The sequence below is a fragment of the Halyomorpha halys genome, unplaced genomic scaffold (genome assembly GCF_000696795.3).
Source record: "Halyomorpha halys isolate HHAL.00 unplaced genomic scaffold, Hhal_1.1 Scaffold556.1, whole genome shotgun sequence".
NCBI classification, from domain to species: domain Eukaryota; kingdom Metazoa; phylum Arthropoda; class Insecta; order Hemiptera; family Pentatomidae; genus Halyomorpha; species Halyomorpha halys.
The window spans coordinates 546,491-561,004 of record NW_027105572.1 but is presented as its reverse complement, the minus strand read 5'-3'; the positions used below and the strand labels follow the sequence as shown (position 1 = coordinate 561,004).

Below are 14,514 nucleotides of genomic sequence, written 5' to 3'. Positions count from 1 at the left end.
TCATTTATCATCCACGGTCAACTATCTCTCATAATTATAATTATAATTATATTATTTATTGGTAGAATATACAAACAAGTGGATATACAAACTTTTTTTTTTTCAGTTGGCACTATAGACCACAGAGAACTTTGGCCACACAATGTTTTCCTGAAAGACCATGTGATACATGATGAACATAGGGAAAGGGTATTTAAAAGGATTCAGGCAGTTTCCAGTAATTCAGTTCACTTTGATAAGAATGAACATTAGATATAGGCTATGTTTACTTTAAAAAACCCTTGAGTTTTTCTTAACCATGAACTGCTCATAAAATATTTATTGAATCTTTTAATTTGTTCTGATACTTGGATAGGCAAAATCAACAAAGGTCCACAACACAGGCAGGTGTGGGGAATGCTGGTTCGGCCGGCTAAAGATCAACAAGGTCAGTAGAGCCAACCGAAAAGAAAAAAAAATTGTTCTGTTTGAATGCATTGTGTTGAAAGTATTTTTAAAATATGTAAGAGCTAGACCTCTTTCTGGATATACTCCATAATACAGTAGAATACCAATAAATCATATCCCGTTAATCACTACATTCTAATAATTCATGTGGATTTGCTTTTCAAAAAAAAAAGTTTCTTAATTTCATATATAAACAGTGTTTTACTTTCCCTTCAATAATTCATACTTGTATTTTCTTTCAAGGAATGTAAATGTCATATAATTCAAATTTCCAACTAAAAATCTCTTTAACTTTTAATGCTTTAAGAGAGGTACATAATTAGGTATACTAAAAGTAATGTAACATTACATATTTGACCTTTTTTTACTTCAGTGTTCAGAGATATGAACAGAAAGAAAGACTGTTATAGGAATCAAATAAGATATTATAAGGAGATTTATTCCAACCTATCACAGTGTTTTCCAACGGATGCTCTTTCTGGTGGTTTGACCAGCAAACATCCTCCGCCTTCATAAGCATCATTTTGATAATATACAAAACAACTAGACTCTTCAATTTGATGAATTCCACTCAAAAGACCTGGCATATGATTCATTTCTGACAGGTTAAACCAGGGCTGATCCATAACAACCTAAACCAAGGAAAAAAGAAAAATTAAGAAAACATAACATTTTATCAGAAATAAAGTTAATATAAAAAAACAGATTAGTTCAAGTTTCCTTAGCTTTGTAATTAACTTCCATTACTTATATTCTCAAAAGGCACCTACTTTTATTCTAAAGGCCATTTATATCTAATCTTAACATGAAAAACTTAAGAAGTTATAATTTCTCTAAATAGTGAATTGAAAAATAATAATAATTTTATTAAATCTATTTAAAATAAAACTGTTTTTTAATAAATGGAATATGACCTAGGTGTGGTCAAATTAAACTCAAATAGTAAATTGGTGTCCTATTTTTATTCGAGACCAATGTTGCAGGGCTTCGTCAGGGCTAAAAAAGATAGAAACACTTAACGTAAGTACAAAAAAAATAAGTGGAAAATAAAAAGTGTATACAAAGAAACTTAAAAATTAAATAACAATAAATGAAAATGGTAATAGTAACAGATAAAGAGAAGAAATATTAAAGTAAGTACAAATTAAGAGATGAAAAGGACTAACAATAAAATTGTATACCCTTGTTATTTTTCACTTATTTTTTTTTGTACTTATGTTAATTGTTTGTATCTTTTTTAGCCCTGATAAAGCCCAGAAACATGGGGCGAAACATTGACTCAAATAAAAATAGTACACCAATTTACTATTAGAGTTTAATTTGACCACACCCGGACCATATTCCATTTATTGATACACACGGTCAATCAATATCTTTCAGTATGTCACAAAATTGTTTTTTATTTTAAGTTTAATATAACAGTACAATAAAATCATTTTATCTTAAAAACTTAATACCAATTAATCATACCTAAGATATATTGATAGATTATTCTTTTATATAAAAGGAAGGTGGTTCAGGTGTGGTAAAAAAAAAAAATCAAATAGTAATTAAACTATTTATTGTGAGCCAAAATAATTTTTTTTTTTATCTTTATTTTATTCTTATTTCCCTTACTTACCATTTTTTAAAGCATGTACAGCATTCTCTTTTATCTACTTTTTTATTTGTTATTATTTCCGTTTCAATTGTTGATCTTATTTTATTTTCCTTAATTTTACTTTGTTCATTTTTATATAAATTTTTACACATTTTAAATCATTTTTAGACCAATCTTAGTTTACTTTTATTTCATGTTAACACAGTAAGGGAAGACACTCTAAACATCTCTTGATAATTAAATTGAAATTTTGACTTATTAATTTCATTTTAAAAATAATTATTAATTGAAAGACATTTGAATTGGCTAAGTAAATAATGGATTAAACTTCAGCATAGGAGATGATGGTTGAGGTTATGGTCAAGATATAAAACAATATAAAAATAAGGTATGATCTTTCTGCACACCCTTTAAAATCTTGATTGCACTGAAATATGACTTGATCGATGAGTTAAATCGACCAATATTTAAAAAGCGTCTGAAATTGAAAAATGGCATGCCTTTGATGAATCCCACTCAAATGATTCAATTCTTACGGGTTAAACCAGGGCTGATCCATAACAACCTAAACCAAGGAAAAAAGAAACATGAGAAAGAAAAATTAAGACAGCATAACAACATTTTATCAGAAATACAGTCAATATAAAAAAGTAGATAACAGCATGCCGTTTTTCAATTTCAGGTGCTTTTTAAATAGTGATAAATTTAACTAACTTAAAGTTTCCTCTTCCCGTTTTAAGCTAATATTTCAAAAAGTGATACAGGACTGTCGCTCCCCAGAGGCTTAGCAGGGCGTGTCCTGGATTGCCTTTTTTTTGTGTTATCATCTCCTCTTGTGAGATTGTGACATGTTGTACATCAACCAATCTACTCGCTATAATTGTCTGTTTAAAAAGCCAGATAAGTAAGGCTACCATGGAGGGATGGAGTGGAGGGTTTCATGCCGTTTTTCAATTTCAGGCACTTTTTAAATATTGGTCGATTTAACTTTCTTAAAGTTTCCTCTTCCTGTTTTAAGCTTTACTCTTTTTGATCTGAAGAAAACCTATCTGAAGAAAGTAGTGAGAAATGTCATTAAACATAAAGAAGTAAATATTTTTAACTTTTATTTTTGACCACATCTTCAGCACTAATTTCCTTAATAAATAACTAAGTTTCATCTACAGTTAACAATAACTACAACTATAAACTAAGCTAACCAAAAATTAACTCACCCTTCCTTCTTTATATTTTTTATGCCCGAACCCACGGCAAAATGAAGTCTTGAAAGGTATCCTAGCAGGCCCATAACAATACAAATACTCAGTCAAAAGCTCCCAGAACATGAAATCTCTATTATCTGCTGTTTCATCAGGCTCACAGTTTTCATGAACCCAACCAGGCGCAAAAATGGCAGCAGATAAACCATGTTTACGAATGACATCCATAGCCTGAAATCAATAGTGATTTTTTTTTATTAATCATGACGGCAATAATTTCCAATATTTCCATAGAAAGGTTAAGTGAAAGAAAAAAAAATACTGTCATTTTTTTATGAATGACCATAGAAACACAAAATATATATCATATTGGTAGAAAAGAAAAACTGTATTGTTTTTCTAATAACTATATTATAAATTAATTAAAAACTAATAACTATTTTTATGACTAGGAACTTTTAGATAAAATGTAAGGATTATTTTTGTTAAGAAATATTACTACAAGGAACTTAAAACATAAAAGTTTTGAAGGGCATAGGAAGGTTATAAATATTACAATTTTGAAAAAAATAAAAATAAATAAAAACTTAAAGCTAGATTGTTAAAATAGTTTTATTAATTCCGTGATTATTTTAGAATACCAAACATACACTGAGAACTGTATATAGAGTTCTAATCTATTATGAAAGTCTGAGGAGAAAAATTTCAAACCTTAGAAAAGGTTATACCCTATCAATCTGGTGCAGTGTGCACATTAAACAACATTTACTTAGCACTCTACTTTCAGTAAAAATTAATTTCTACTAAAGTAAAGCTAATTTCATTATTCATAATGACAATAATTCCTCTTACTATATTTCAACATTCATTTCATTATAATTGAAAGTAAAAATTACAGGTGGTGCAAAATATTAATTATTATTACATCTTAAAATGGTTGACCATAACTGAATATGAAGGAGACGGTCAGGGGGTGCGGTCAAAGAGGAAAAAAAAAATAGTCAACAACTATTTATTTTCTGACGTTTTTGTCTTTTGTTTTTGTATTTATTTTGTCCTTCTTCAGTGCTAAAAATGATACAAAACAACTACAAATATGTTGACAATGAAAGATAATAAGATAGCGATATAGTAAACTAACATGTAATTAAAAATTATGTAAAAAAATGTAGTTTTTTATATATTTAAAGTTTTACATTTTATTTTTATTTATTTTTGTTCATTTTCATATAATTTTCTCACTTATATTTACATAATTTAAAACTCCGCCTTAGTTTTCTTTATAGACATCTTATTATCATTCATTGTCAACATAGTTTTAGTTGTTTTGTATCTTTTTAGTCCTGATAAAACCCTGCAAAGTGGGACAAAAAGTCCGCAAATAAATAATTGCTAATTTTTTTTTTTTGTCCCTCTTTTACCATACCTCAGACCATCTCCTTCAAATTAATGATTATTTTGTTTCTACCTGTCCCATCCGTTAATTCTACACTTAGTTAATTATCATTCTTAATTACCTTTTATATATAAATTTTGCTAAGATCTTTAGCTTTCTAACAGTATTCGATACATCTGAATTGCTATTCATATTTCTAGAAATTTCTTTTGAGGCAAGGAAAATACTTTTTCCTTGATTCTACTGAAGCTATAATAATTGAAAACAAATGAAATGAAAAATAGTTTATTATTCTGGGACTATGTTCCTTTAGAACAATTACAAAGATAATTTTAATTTTATGATAATATATATTAGCCAAAAAACAATGTGGCCACACTTAATTATAACTTATATATAGAGAAGATAAAAATTAATTAATTAAAAACTAACTGACTAAATACATAAAAAACAAAACAAAAAGGTAATTATATAATATCTGTACTATTATAATATTGGATTAGATTGGTGAAGTAAAAGGTAGTTAAATAGAAGGGTTTTGAACGTGGGAAGGGTTGGTACATGACGTATGTTAGAGGGAATGGAGTTCCGGAGATATGCAGCTCAGGTAAAAAACGATTTATCAAACGTAGCAGTTTGGTGAAGTGGAGTGTAGATGTCAGATAAACGGGACCTGAAAGTATGAGATTGGACGGAGAATTTGAATTAAAGGTTTTATAGTATATAGGAGTGGCTTTGAGGAAGAAACTAATTGAAATAAAGGAAGCAAGGAAATACAGGCATCGGACGGATGGATATAGCCACTTCAGCTCGGTATAATACTGGGTTATGTGGGTATCTCTAGTGATCCTGAAAATAAATTTTACAGCGTAATTCTTAAAACACTTAAGTTTAGACTCGAGATTACCTGAGAATCCACCATATAACATGCAGCCATAATCAAAGTGGGGGAAAACAAGAGAGGAAACTAAGAGTTGACAGGTTATAAGTGGAAGGAGATAACAAATTCTATTGAATCCATAATTATCAACTTCTTTCATGATTTATTCATTTTTTATTACTACTACTGTTACGGCGGTTAGCGGTTAGCGAAAAGAAAAGAAATGGTCGAATTTTGTTATTTTTGTATTTTTAAATAAGTAAACATAATAAAAAGGAACACAAAATATACAACTAGAAAAAAAATGAAGCTTAAAACTATTACAAAACTAAATTAATTAAACAAAAGAGATAAAAAAGGTCTTATTTCACCGGTGATTGGTGGGGCCCCGGTTGTGGTTGTTCTGAGTGGATATTCTCGTTGAAGTATATCGACAAAAGGACGTATGTCCGCCCGCCTTGTCCTCTTGGAGGATGAGTTGAAGTCCGCCCGCCGTGGCTAAGATGATTCAGCTGTCGAAGATGGCCAGAATGCTGGTAACTACGAGTGCGTAGTGAGTAGATAAAGGAGACGATACGTGTGTGCGGTGAGACGTTAAGAAGTTGTCTGTGTGTTTGCAGTATAAAAAACAACAGAGAGCGGATTTGTTTTGTTTTTTATGTCATCTGTCACATAGTCGATTACCGATCATATGTTGGCCGCAACAACTACTAATGAGAGATGGTTCATTACTTCAAATAAAGAAAATTAAAGTTACTTAAGAGATAAGAGAGTTACTTAAGAGAAATCTATTATAAAAATTCTACATTTAAGCCCTATCAGACTATTTTAATGAGCATAAGACCTAGCTGACAAAGAACATTTACTAGTACAAACTTCTGAAAAATGTTGGAGCTGTTTTTCAGAAAAAAAGTAAATCTACATAACATTAATTATATAAATTGGCACTTTCGGTAAATTCATTTGATCGAAAAAGTTACTGTAACAAATCGGGCATAAACCCACTTTTAATAAATAATTTCAGTTTTATACAACTGTTCATTTTTGTGCTAGGCTGACCACATACTCAGACACAAATACACAAACCATCTTACAAGACCTGGTTGTTTGGAGTCTGCAGACATCTTTTAAGATCTGACATAGTCTATTGAAAAGTCAAATTCAAAATTTTCACAACCTCACAATACTTCCCTTACTATTAAAAAAAATTAAATCTGTACCACTACAACCCTTGAACACCAGGGGTGCAATACTTCATAAGGAAGTACCGTTACAAGGTCAATGATTGTGCAATTTGCACATTTTGAGTTTTTTTAAAAATCCGATCTCTAGTTATAACAATTATAATTAAGAATTTTAATTTTAAATTTATTAAAATTACAACCTGTACCATTCTACAACCCATAAAGGGTTAGGGGTTCAGTACTTTGTAAGGAAATACTGTTACTAGACCAATGGTTGTGTAAGGAGGTGATTTCGTCAGAATTCCACTCGACAGCCGGATTTTTACACTATTAATGGTACCAACTTCATGAGGTTGGGTGGAACCCAGAGGCCTCTCGAACCCGCAGTGCTGACTCACGGCTACAGTGAAACAGAAAATAATTATCTGCACAGCAGGATTCAAACCCGGGTCTTTGAAGTTGCACAGTGCCTTACTACTGAGATACCCGCTCCAACTTCTTCGTACTATATATTTAAGAGATAGTTATGTGAAAGTATAAAATAAAGTTCAGTAAATGTTTAATTAATATAAAATTAAAACCTGGCATGTTGTAAATCCACCTCCTCCAAAAACTCCTCGGCCAAATACATCCACACCTACATATGCATCTGTTTTTCTAGAACCACATTCTTTAACAGTTTCAATTAAATCTTCTTCTGACCATCCATAATTTAAGAATATTCCATCACAAATATCGAAAAATTTTCTGTAAAAGAATTTCAATAATCAAAAATAATTTTATTCAATAATTTATTACTGTACAGATAAATAATTTAACATTTCAAAGAAGATTTATAATTTTAAAAAAATTACTTATTGAAGATGTTTAATTTATTCTGCCACAGTAGTTTGCCAAAGGGAAAAGTTACTGCATCATACCATATTATAGTTTTATCTGGAGAAATAGTTTTTAAATTTTTAATAAGATGTTCAAGAAAAGAGACAAATGATTCCATAACCTGGTAACTCATTGAATTTTCTATATTTATCAAATATCCATCAAAACCATAATGATCACAAATTGCAGCCAGCTGATCGGCGAATCCGTAAAGTTTAATTTCATTGGTTGCTAAGTCATTCCAGAAACTACATCCATTAGGTCCTTCGGTTATGATTGTGCCTAACCAAGAAAAGAAATTTCAAATAAATGAAAGAAGTTTTTTTTTTTTTTAAGAAACAATATTCTCTAAAATATTAAGAATTATAATTATATGACGTATAAAAAATAATAGCATAGTCTGACAAACTAAACCTATAGAAAGTTAATGACCAAATCATATGTTCATTAAAAATGAACAAATAGGAGCTTTATCTCATAGTCCTAGAGCCCAAGGAGAGGAGAAAAGGGGAAAACAATTATTTCACCCAACTTTTTTATTACTTTAATGAAAACTATGCATAATTACTAGTCAAAATTGATGATTCTGCTAACCATGTTTAGGCATAATAAAAATGGCGGCTGTTACAAAACTTTAAAAAAAATAATTTTTCATTCAAACTACTTACAATACTAAAAAATTGTAGTGCAATATCATTTAAAGTAGAGTAAATTTACTAAAATATGAGTACAGCTCTTTACATTCATTATTTCCCGAGATAGTCTTTTTTAAAGATGAAAATTTCATAACAAAATAACGGAAAATCAGTAGTTAGTGAATTTATTTTGGGAAAACTATATCTCAGGAACCATGAGACATACAGATGTCTGTTAGCACTCAAAGTAAAGTTAGTTGAGTGTATTATAAAGTAGTTTATAACATTTATCTTCTTAGAAGTAGTATTTTTTATGTAATTCCTAAAATAAATTCATACATTTTTTTTTTTCTCAAAATTTTGAAAAAATATTTGGTTTATGAAAAACTATATCTTGGAAACCATTGGATTATGGCTAAATTAAAGCTATCTGTCGTAGGAGGAACTAGCGTATTTCTTAAGAAAAAATTGTGAGCGGCTGCTCAACTGTGTTGAGTTGCTAATACACAGAATACCGGTAGACAATATTAAAAGGATTGAAATACAACTATTTGAAAACAGTCGAATACATTATTGTATTTTTTTCCCCTCTTCGACTCATGAAGTTGACACCACCAAGTTGAGGTCTAATATAAATGGTGATGTAGGATTCCTAGTGAGTCCAGAATAATGGTTTCAGCCATTTTTTAAACTGGTCCCTCTCAACTCCCAGCCTCTCCAAAAAATTACTTGTAGCAAAAGAAATGGTTCCTCTACTTCCAAACCAAACCCCTTTCAACAAAAATCTTCTTTTGTCAAATACCTCTGTATATTTTTACTGTAGGTAAGGAATACATTTTGTATATATGTCCTCTTTCTCTGCACAGTCTGACACTTTGATCCTGATCATTAGTTTCGAATCTTATAGTGGGATCTACTATTAATGCTTCCTTTTCAGTCGCATTAAACCCTAGAATGTCAATAAACCTTGCAGAGCCCTCTGTATCCACACAATACATTTCCTGGAAACATTTATAATTTTACTTCTCCAGCAGTTCGGCTATTTTCTTTTTTAAACTATTGTACTGATGGGTGACAAGGAGCTTGTTGTTCAGATATTTTTCCAATACTGGGGCTGGGGTGTCTGACTCTCACCCACATAAGAGGCAGAGTGGTCCAACATCTCTGTTCGCCTGGCCACCGATTCCCGAAACTCCACAAAGGGGAGCATAGTTCACATTTAATTTTAGTGCTTTCATCCATTGGTCCATTTGCTTGATTTAATGTGGGGAAAACATTAGTAGTTTCCACCATATTTGCTAAAACAAATTCACAAAATGTTGATTTATCCATGTTTTGAAAAAAAAAATTTGTTTATGAAATACTATATCTCAGAAACTATTACAGTCTATTAGGACTCAAACTTTAAATAGTGTGCTATGAAGTTTTTTTTATGCTGTAGTACATTTCCTTTAACTATAGTTGACAGAGCCATCAATTTTGACTCTTAACTGCTAGTAGTTTTTATAAAAGTAATAAAAAATTGGGTGAAATAATTTTTTTTTTCATCTTGGGCTACTACATATAGGATGGAAAAACACCAGGAAGCTGCACATATTACAGAACTGCTACATATCAGGTTCAGGTATAATTTACTTATTAACAAACCATAATAAAGTAAAAATTTGGGAAACAAAATAAAAGTTTCAATATAAACAAGATTATATTACAATTACAATATGTGCGAGATAATTACCACAAAATATAAGTCTTTAGTAAATATGAAAAACAATTTTGAGCTTGACACCAAAAAATAAGCTAATATCAATTTAATTTAATCTCCTTGAACAGTTTTGAAACTATACTTTCAAATTTCATTATCTATACAGTGAATAATTGATTTCCAATAATTCTTAAAATGCCATGACCCTAACCTACATACATCTGGATAAGGAGTAATTATTTTGAGATTACCTGTTTTTTTAAAACTAATTATTTATTTATGACTTTGACATTCAATTATAAGTAAATAATTTATCATGACCAACTTTTTGAACATTCAGAAATATATCCTAATCACTATTATAACATAGGTTTCACACAAAATATAGTAGTTAATACTCCATGCACAGAAATATAATTAATTTTTAATAGTGTTTATTACTTATTCATTTTATATGTTTTATTCATTTTACTTCTTTTTTATACCAAAATATATGATTATATAAAAATATGGCCTTATTATATGGTTCTCAGGTTAAGGAGATAGGACTAAAACATAATTCCTGTGTGTAACAATAAAATTATGTGCAGAAATTGATAAATTCAACAACTTAATCCCTATAATCTTTCCTTTTGTTTGTTATTTAATTATTCTAATAGAACTTTTTAAAGCTTGAAAACCTTATACATTCCATTAATCTTATTCATTCATTTTTAAGTAAAACTATAAACACCATACATGGCTAGAAAAGAATGAAAATATTTCATACCTAGGACTTTAACCCCATGAATGTGGCCAGCATTAATCCAACATAATGGTGGTATTGTTACAAGCTTATGACTGAAATATACAAAGATATCAATACATGACCAGAGAAGAAATTTATATTCCTCAGTATTGTCTGTACCATTCACCCATCTGAAAAATTATTAATGCAAGTTTAAAACAAACACTATTATGTTTCCAAGATCCATTATAGGTTTCATAAATAACAGTAAGAAGTACAATATTCAATACTAAGACTTTAAGATCATATCTAATAACTGAAAAATGTCATTGGCATCTAAAGTTAAATATTCTATAGAGAATAATTATTTCGATGTCATCATTGTTATTTTGAAGTTTTGGTTGTTATAATTTCAAGATTATTTTTCATTGTAAGATGATCAACTAATGGAATTTGATAAATCTGAAATGAAAAATTAAATACATACCTATCAGCAAGATAACCACCTTTCATATCATGGCACACTAAAGTTTTAGGAACTGTTTCAGCTTTTTGGAAATTAGGTTTATTATTGACACTACATACAGGATAAGTATGACAACAAAAATCAGTCCTTCTTTCCAGTTTCCTAACTAGACTAGCCCAACATACTACTGGTTTTTTCCAATTTAAAACTTCTTCGACGTCTTCAATAGGTTGGCATACATCTAAGCACACAGTTTCTGTATTCATTGCATAAATTTAAGGCCAGAACTACGAATCTACTCTAATAAGTTAATAACTGAAGATGAACATGTCAAACATTTGTCAACGGCATACCTGTTGGATCTGATAACGAGAAGGTTTCAAATTCAAAAGCTGATAAGCTTGTTTGTGTTTGTGACGGCACAATTACGTTTTATAACGATAATTTAATAGCAATTTGAGAAAGAAAACAAATAAGTCATCGATTCAGTCTTTAAAATAAATCAATTAATAAAAGAAAATGAGACGGTGCCGTATAGAATTATAATTTAGAACCATTTTATCAGGAATTTGAATTTTCAGGGTAGTCAGACATAGGTGATTTAATCTATTATTACCAAGAAAATTCAAATACTTGTTGTAATCAACAGTGACAACTATTGATCATCTTTATGGTAATTTTAAAATTACAATGAATAAAGGCCTGCCGTCAAGAAGAAGACGAAGCTTGACTTGAGTTAACTAAAACATTTTTCATGGAAAATAATAAACTTTTTTGATGTAAAATGGAAAGCCATCATTATTATCAAGCAGTAGACAGTTATGTTTTCATAATAATCCATATTTTATTTATATTACTGACAATTTAATTCAGGAAATATTAAGTGGGAGGGGGCCCATTGGATATTGGTACACCATCGAAATATTTATAATCCTTTCGATACGATACTTTAACTGAAGTATTAACACTAGATAATATCAGTGTGTCAAATATAATTTCTAAAAAATATAATCAATGACTAATATTCATATTCATCTTATTGTACAAATATTAATATGCATGCAATAGATGCCCGAAAATATCGATAATACCTGTATTTTACTTAAAGTTCGGGTAGAATACCTTGGGAGATGATAAGATTACAATTATTTCCTGGTAGAAATAGCTTAAAAACTCCAAGGGATAAAATTAGAATCTTCGGCGCGAAAGTATCAAGAACTGGATCTTATCTGGAACCCAAGAGTAAAGAAAGTTGTGATGTGAGCACCACATCAGTTGTTTCAATTTCAAGACATTTTTTCCATTCTCCCCCCCCCTCCTAAATAACCGTAACGAATTTTTTTCTCTTTTGATTATTTATTCTTACGAAAAGCTTATTCATTTATACTCTCAGTTGTTCTGTCAATAGAACAGCATTTTAGATGACTTCTCTACTGTGAACAGGGCCATCAATGTTCAACTGAAAACTCTAGACACTTTAAGAAATGGGGGCTCCAGATTAAAGAAGTTATTTTCTTAATAACTTTATACAACCATCAAAAATAAAGAACATACTAGTTAAAATTATTATTTTATTCGATATTAATAAATACCAAGCATAGTTGCAATGTGTATTTCAGACTGCATGGGATACCAAGGCCAGGTGTGATCATTCCATTCCACAAAAAAAGGGAGTTATATAGATGTTGTTAATTGAAATAGAATGCTAACTGGTGGAAGAACAGGCAGGTTCCCCCCTGGGAGGCAGACTCAGGATCATATGCTGGTTCGAGGAAATATATTGGAAAAAGTGTGGAACAGAGCCAGGATCACATACCTAGCATTCCTGGTCCTTAAGGTTGCCTTTAACGCAGTCCTGGGACAAGAAATATGGAATGCTCTAACTGCAAAAAATGTTTCAAGATATCTCATTACCACCATAAAATCTCTCTATACAAATTAGAAAGGAATAGAGATCTGTGGAAAAGAGTATGTTCCTTTTCCGATTGATAGAGGTGTCATGCAGGAGGATAGTCTGAGCCCGCTCTTATTCACAGTATTTATGGATAAAATCCATAAAATTTGTTAAATACAAACGGACCGAACAGTTACATAGAACATGGAGTACACTCATTTCAAACAATATGATATCAATGGGTCGAAATATGAACAAGATATTGATGATGTTATAGAGCCTCCAAATAAGAGAGTTATACTTGCAACTTAAAAAAAAAACAAAGCCCTCCGAGATTGATGGCCTGCAGGCCGAACTATGTAGATAGGATGGATGTAAAGCTGTAAAAAGAATCTGTAATCTTAGTAAAGGCATGGACAGAGGAATTTACACTAGAAGAATGGAGTACTGGTATAATATACCTCAAACTAAAAAACAAATTTATCAAAAACTAAATATCAAATTTCTCCTAAATGCATATAAGATTTTTTTAACAATCTGGCAGAACAATTCTTTATTTTTCAAAATGAATTTTAACACTATATGTAATCCATAACTAAACAAATATTGGCTAATCTCAGCCAATTTCCTATAAATATCTTAGGATCCAGCAACTAAAAAATAAATAATTATTTTAATTTTAATAAAAAAAAAAATTATTTATATTCCAATGTTAAATTACCAACAATATATGTTTTTATTTAATGGTTGATTTTTAGATTAAATAGTTTTATTCATCCAAATAACTCTCTGAAAAAAACAGTTATATTTTTTAATTTGTTTCCAAACAGGTGTAGAATACATTTAAATTCTGACCGTAGCTGCCATTAGTCTTTTATTTATATATACCTCAAATGTGTTAATTTGTTCAAACAGTTAGGAAAGATTTTAATATACCAATTAAACTGTGTCTAAGTTTCATGCATTATCTATTTATGTTATTTAGAATTCTGTTTATCAGGTGTTTAATATGCAGCCCTATTGCCTAGATACCTTTACTGGAGGCTGGGAGAAGCAAATATGGATTATTTTTTCCAATTCCTGGTAGTAGCCACCCAGTCCAAACAACAGTGAAAGTGTAAAGAATCCTATAAGCCTTCAGTCTCCCAAGCAGCAGTAAATAACTAACCTGTTTAAGTTCAGGCATCATCAGAGCAGTAGAAGACTAGATCATATAAGTAACAAGTATCTGAGGCCATGGTGGCCGAGAGTGTTGAGTCATCACATTAGCTGCTTCAAATCAGAGCGATGCCAGTTCAAATCTTGTCTAGGCGGATTGAACCTTATTTCATGGTTGCACTACTGAATAAATCTCAACCTTCCCACTTTGGCTAGAATAGATTGATAACCTCTAGAATAATCACCTTCTTTATCAGAAATGGTCAGGTAGGGAAAAAACAAAACAAATTATTTTATATATATATGAAGATGGTTAGGATTGCTGTCAAAAAAAGAACAAATAGTTT

The 14,514-nt window shown here is 30.2% G+C and overlaps 1 protein-coding gene across 1 annotated transcript in view; it reads right to left on the bottom strand.

The window, feature by feature from the left end:
- The window catches only part of ENGase (Endo-beta-N-acetylglucosaminidase), a 16,786-nt gene extending 5,282 nt beyond the window's left edge, over positions 1–11,504 (bottom strand). Inside the window, exons 1-6 of the mRNA XM_014426150.3 lie at positions 11,137–11,504; positions 10,692–10,840; positions 7,561–7,867; positions 7,288–7,453; positions 3,262–3,477; positions 895–1,079 (exon numbers count right to left, since the gene is read on the bottom strand). Coding sequence (XP_014281636.1) covers positions 895–1,079; positions 3,262–3,477; positions 7,288–7,453; positions 7,561–7,867; positions 10,692–10,840; positions 11,137–11,381 — 1,268 coding nt within the window. The 5' untranslated portion in view covers positions 11,382–11,504. The remainder of the gene's footprint in view (positions 1–894; positions 1,080–3,261; positions 3,478–7,287; positions 7,454–7,560; positions 7,868–10,691; positions 10,841–11,136) is intronic.
- Positions 11,505–14,514: the final 3,010 nt, after the last annotated feature.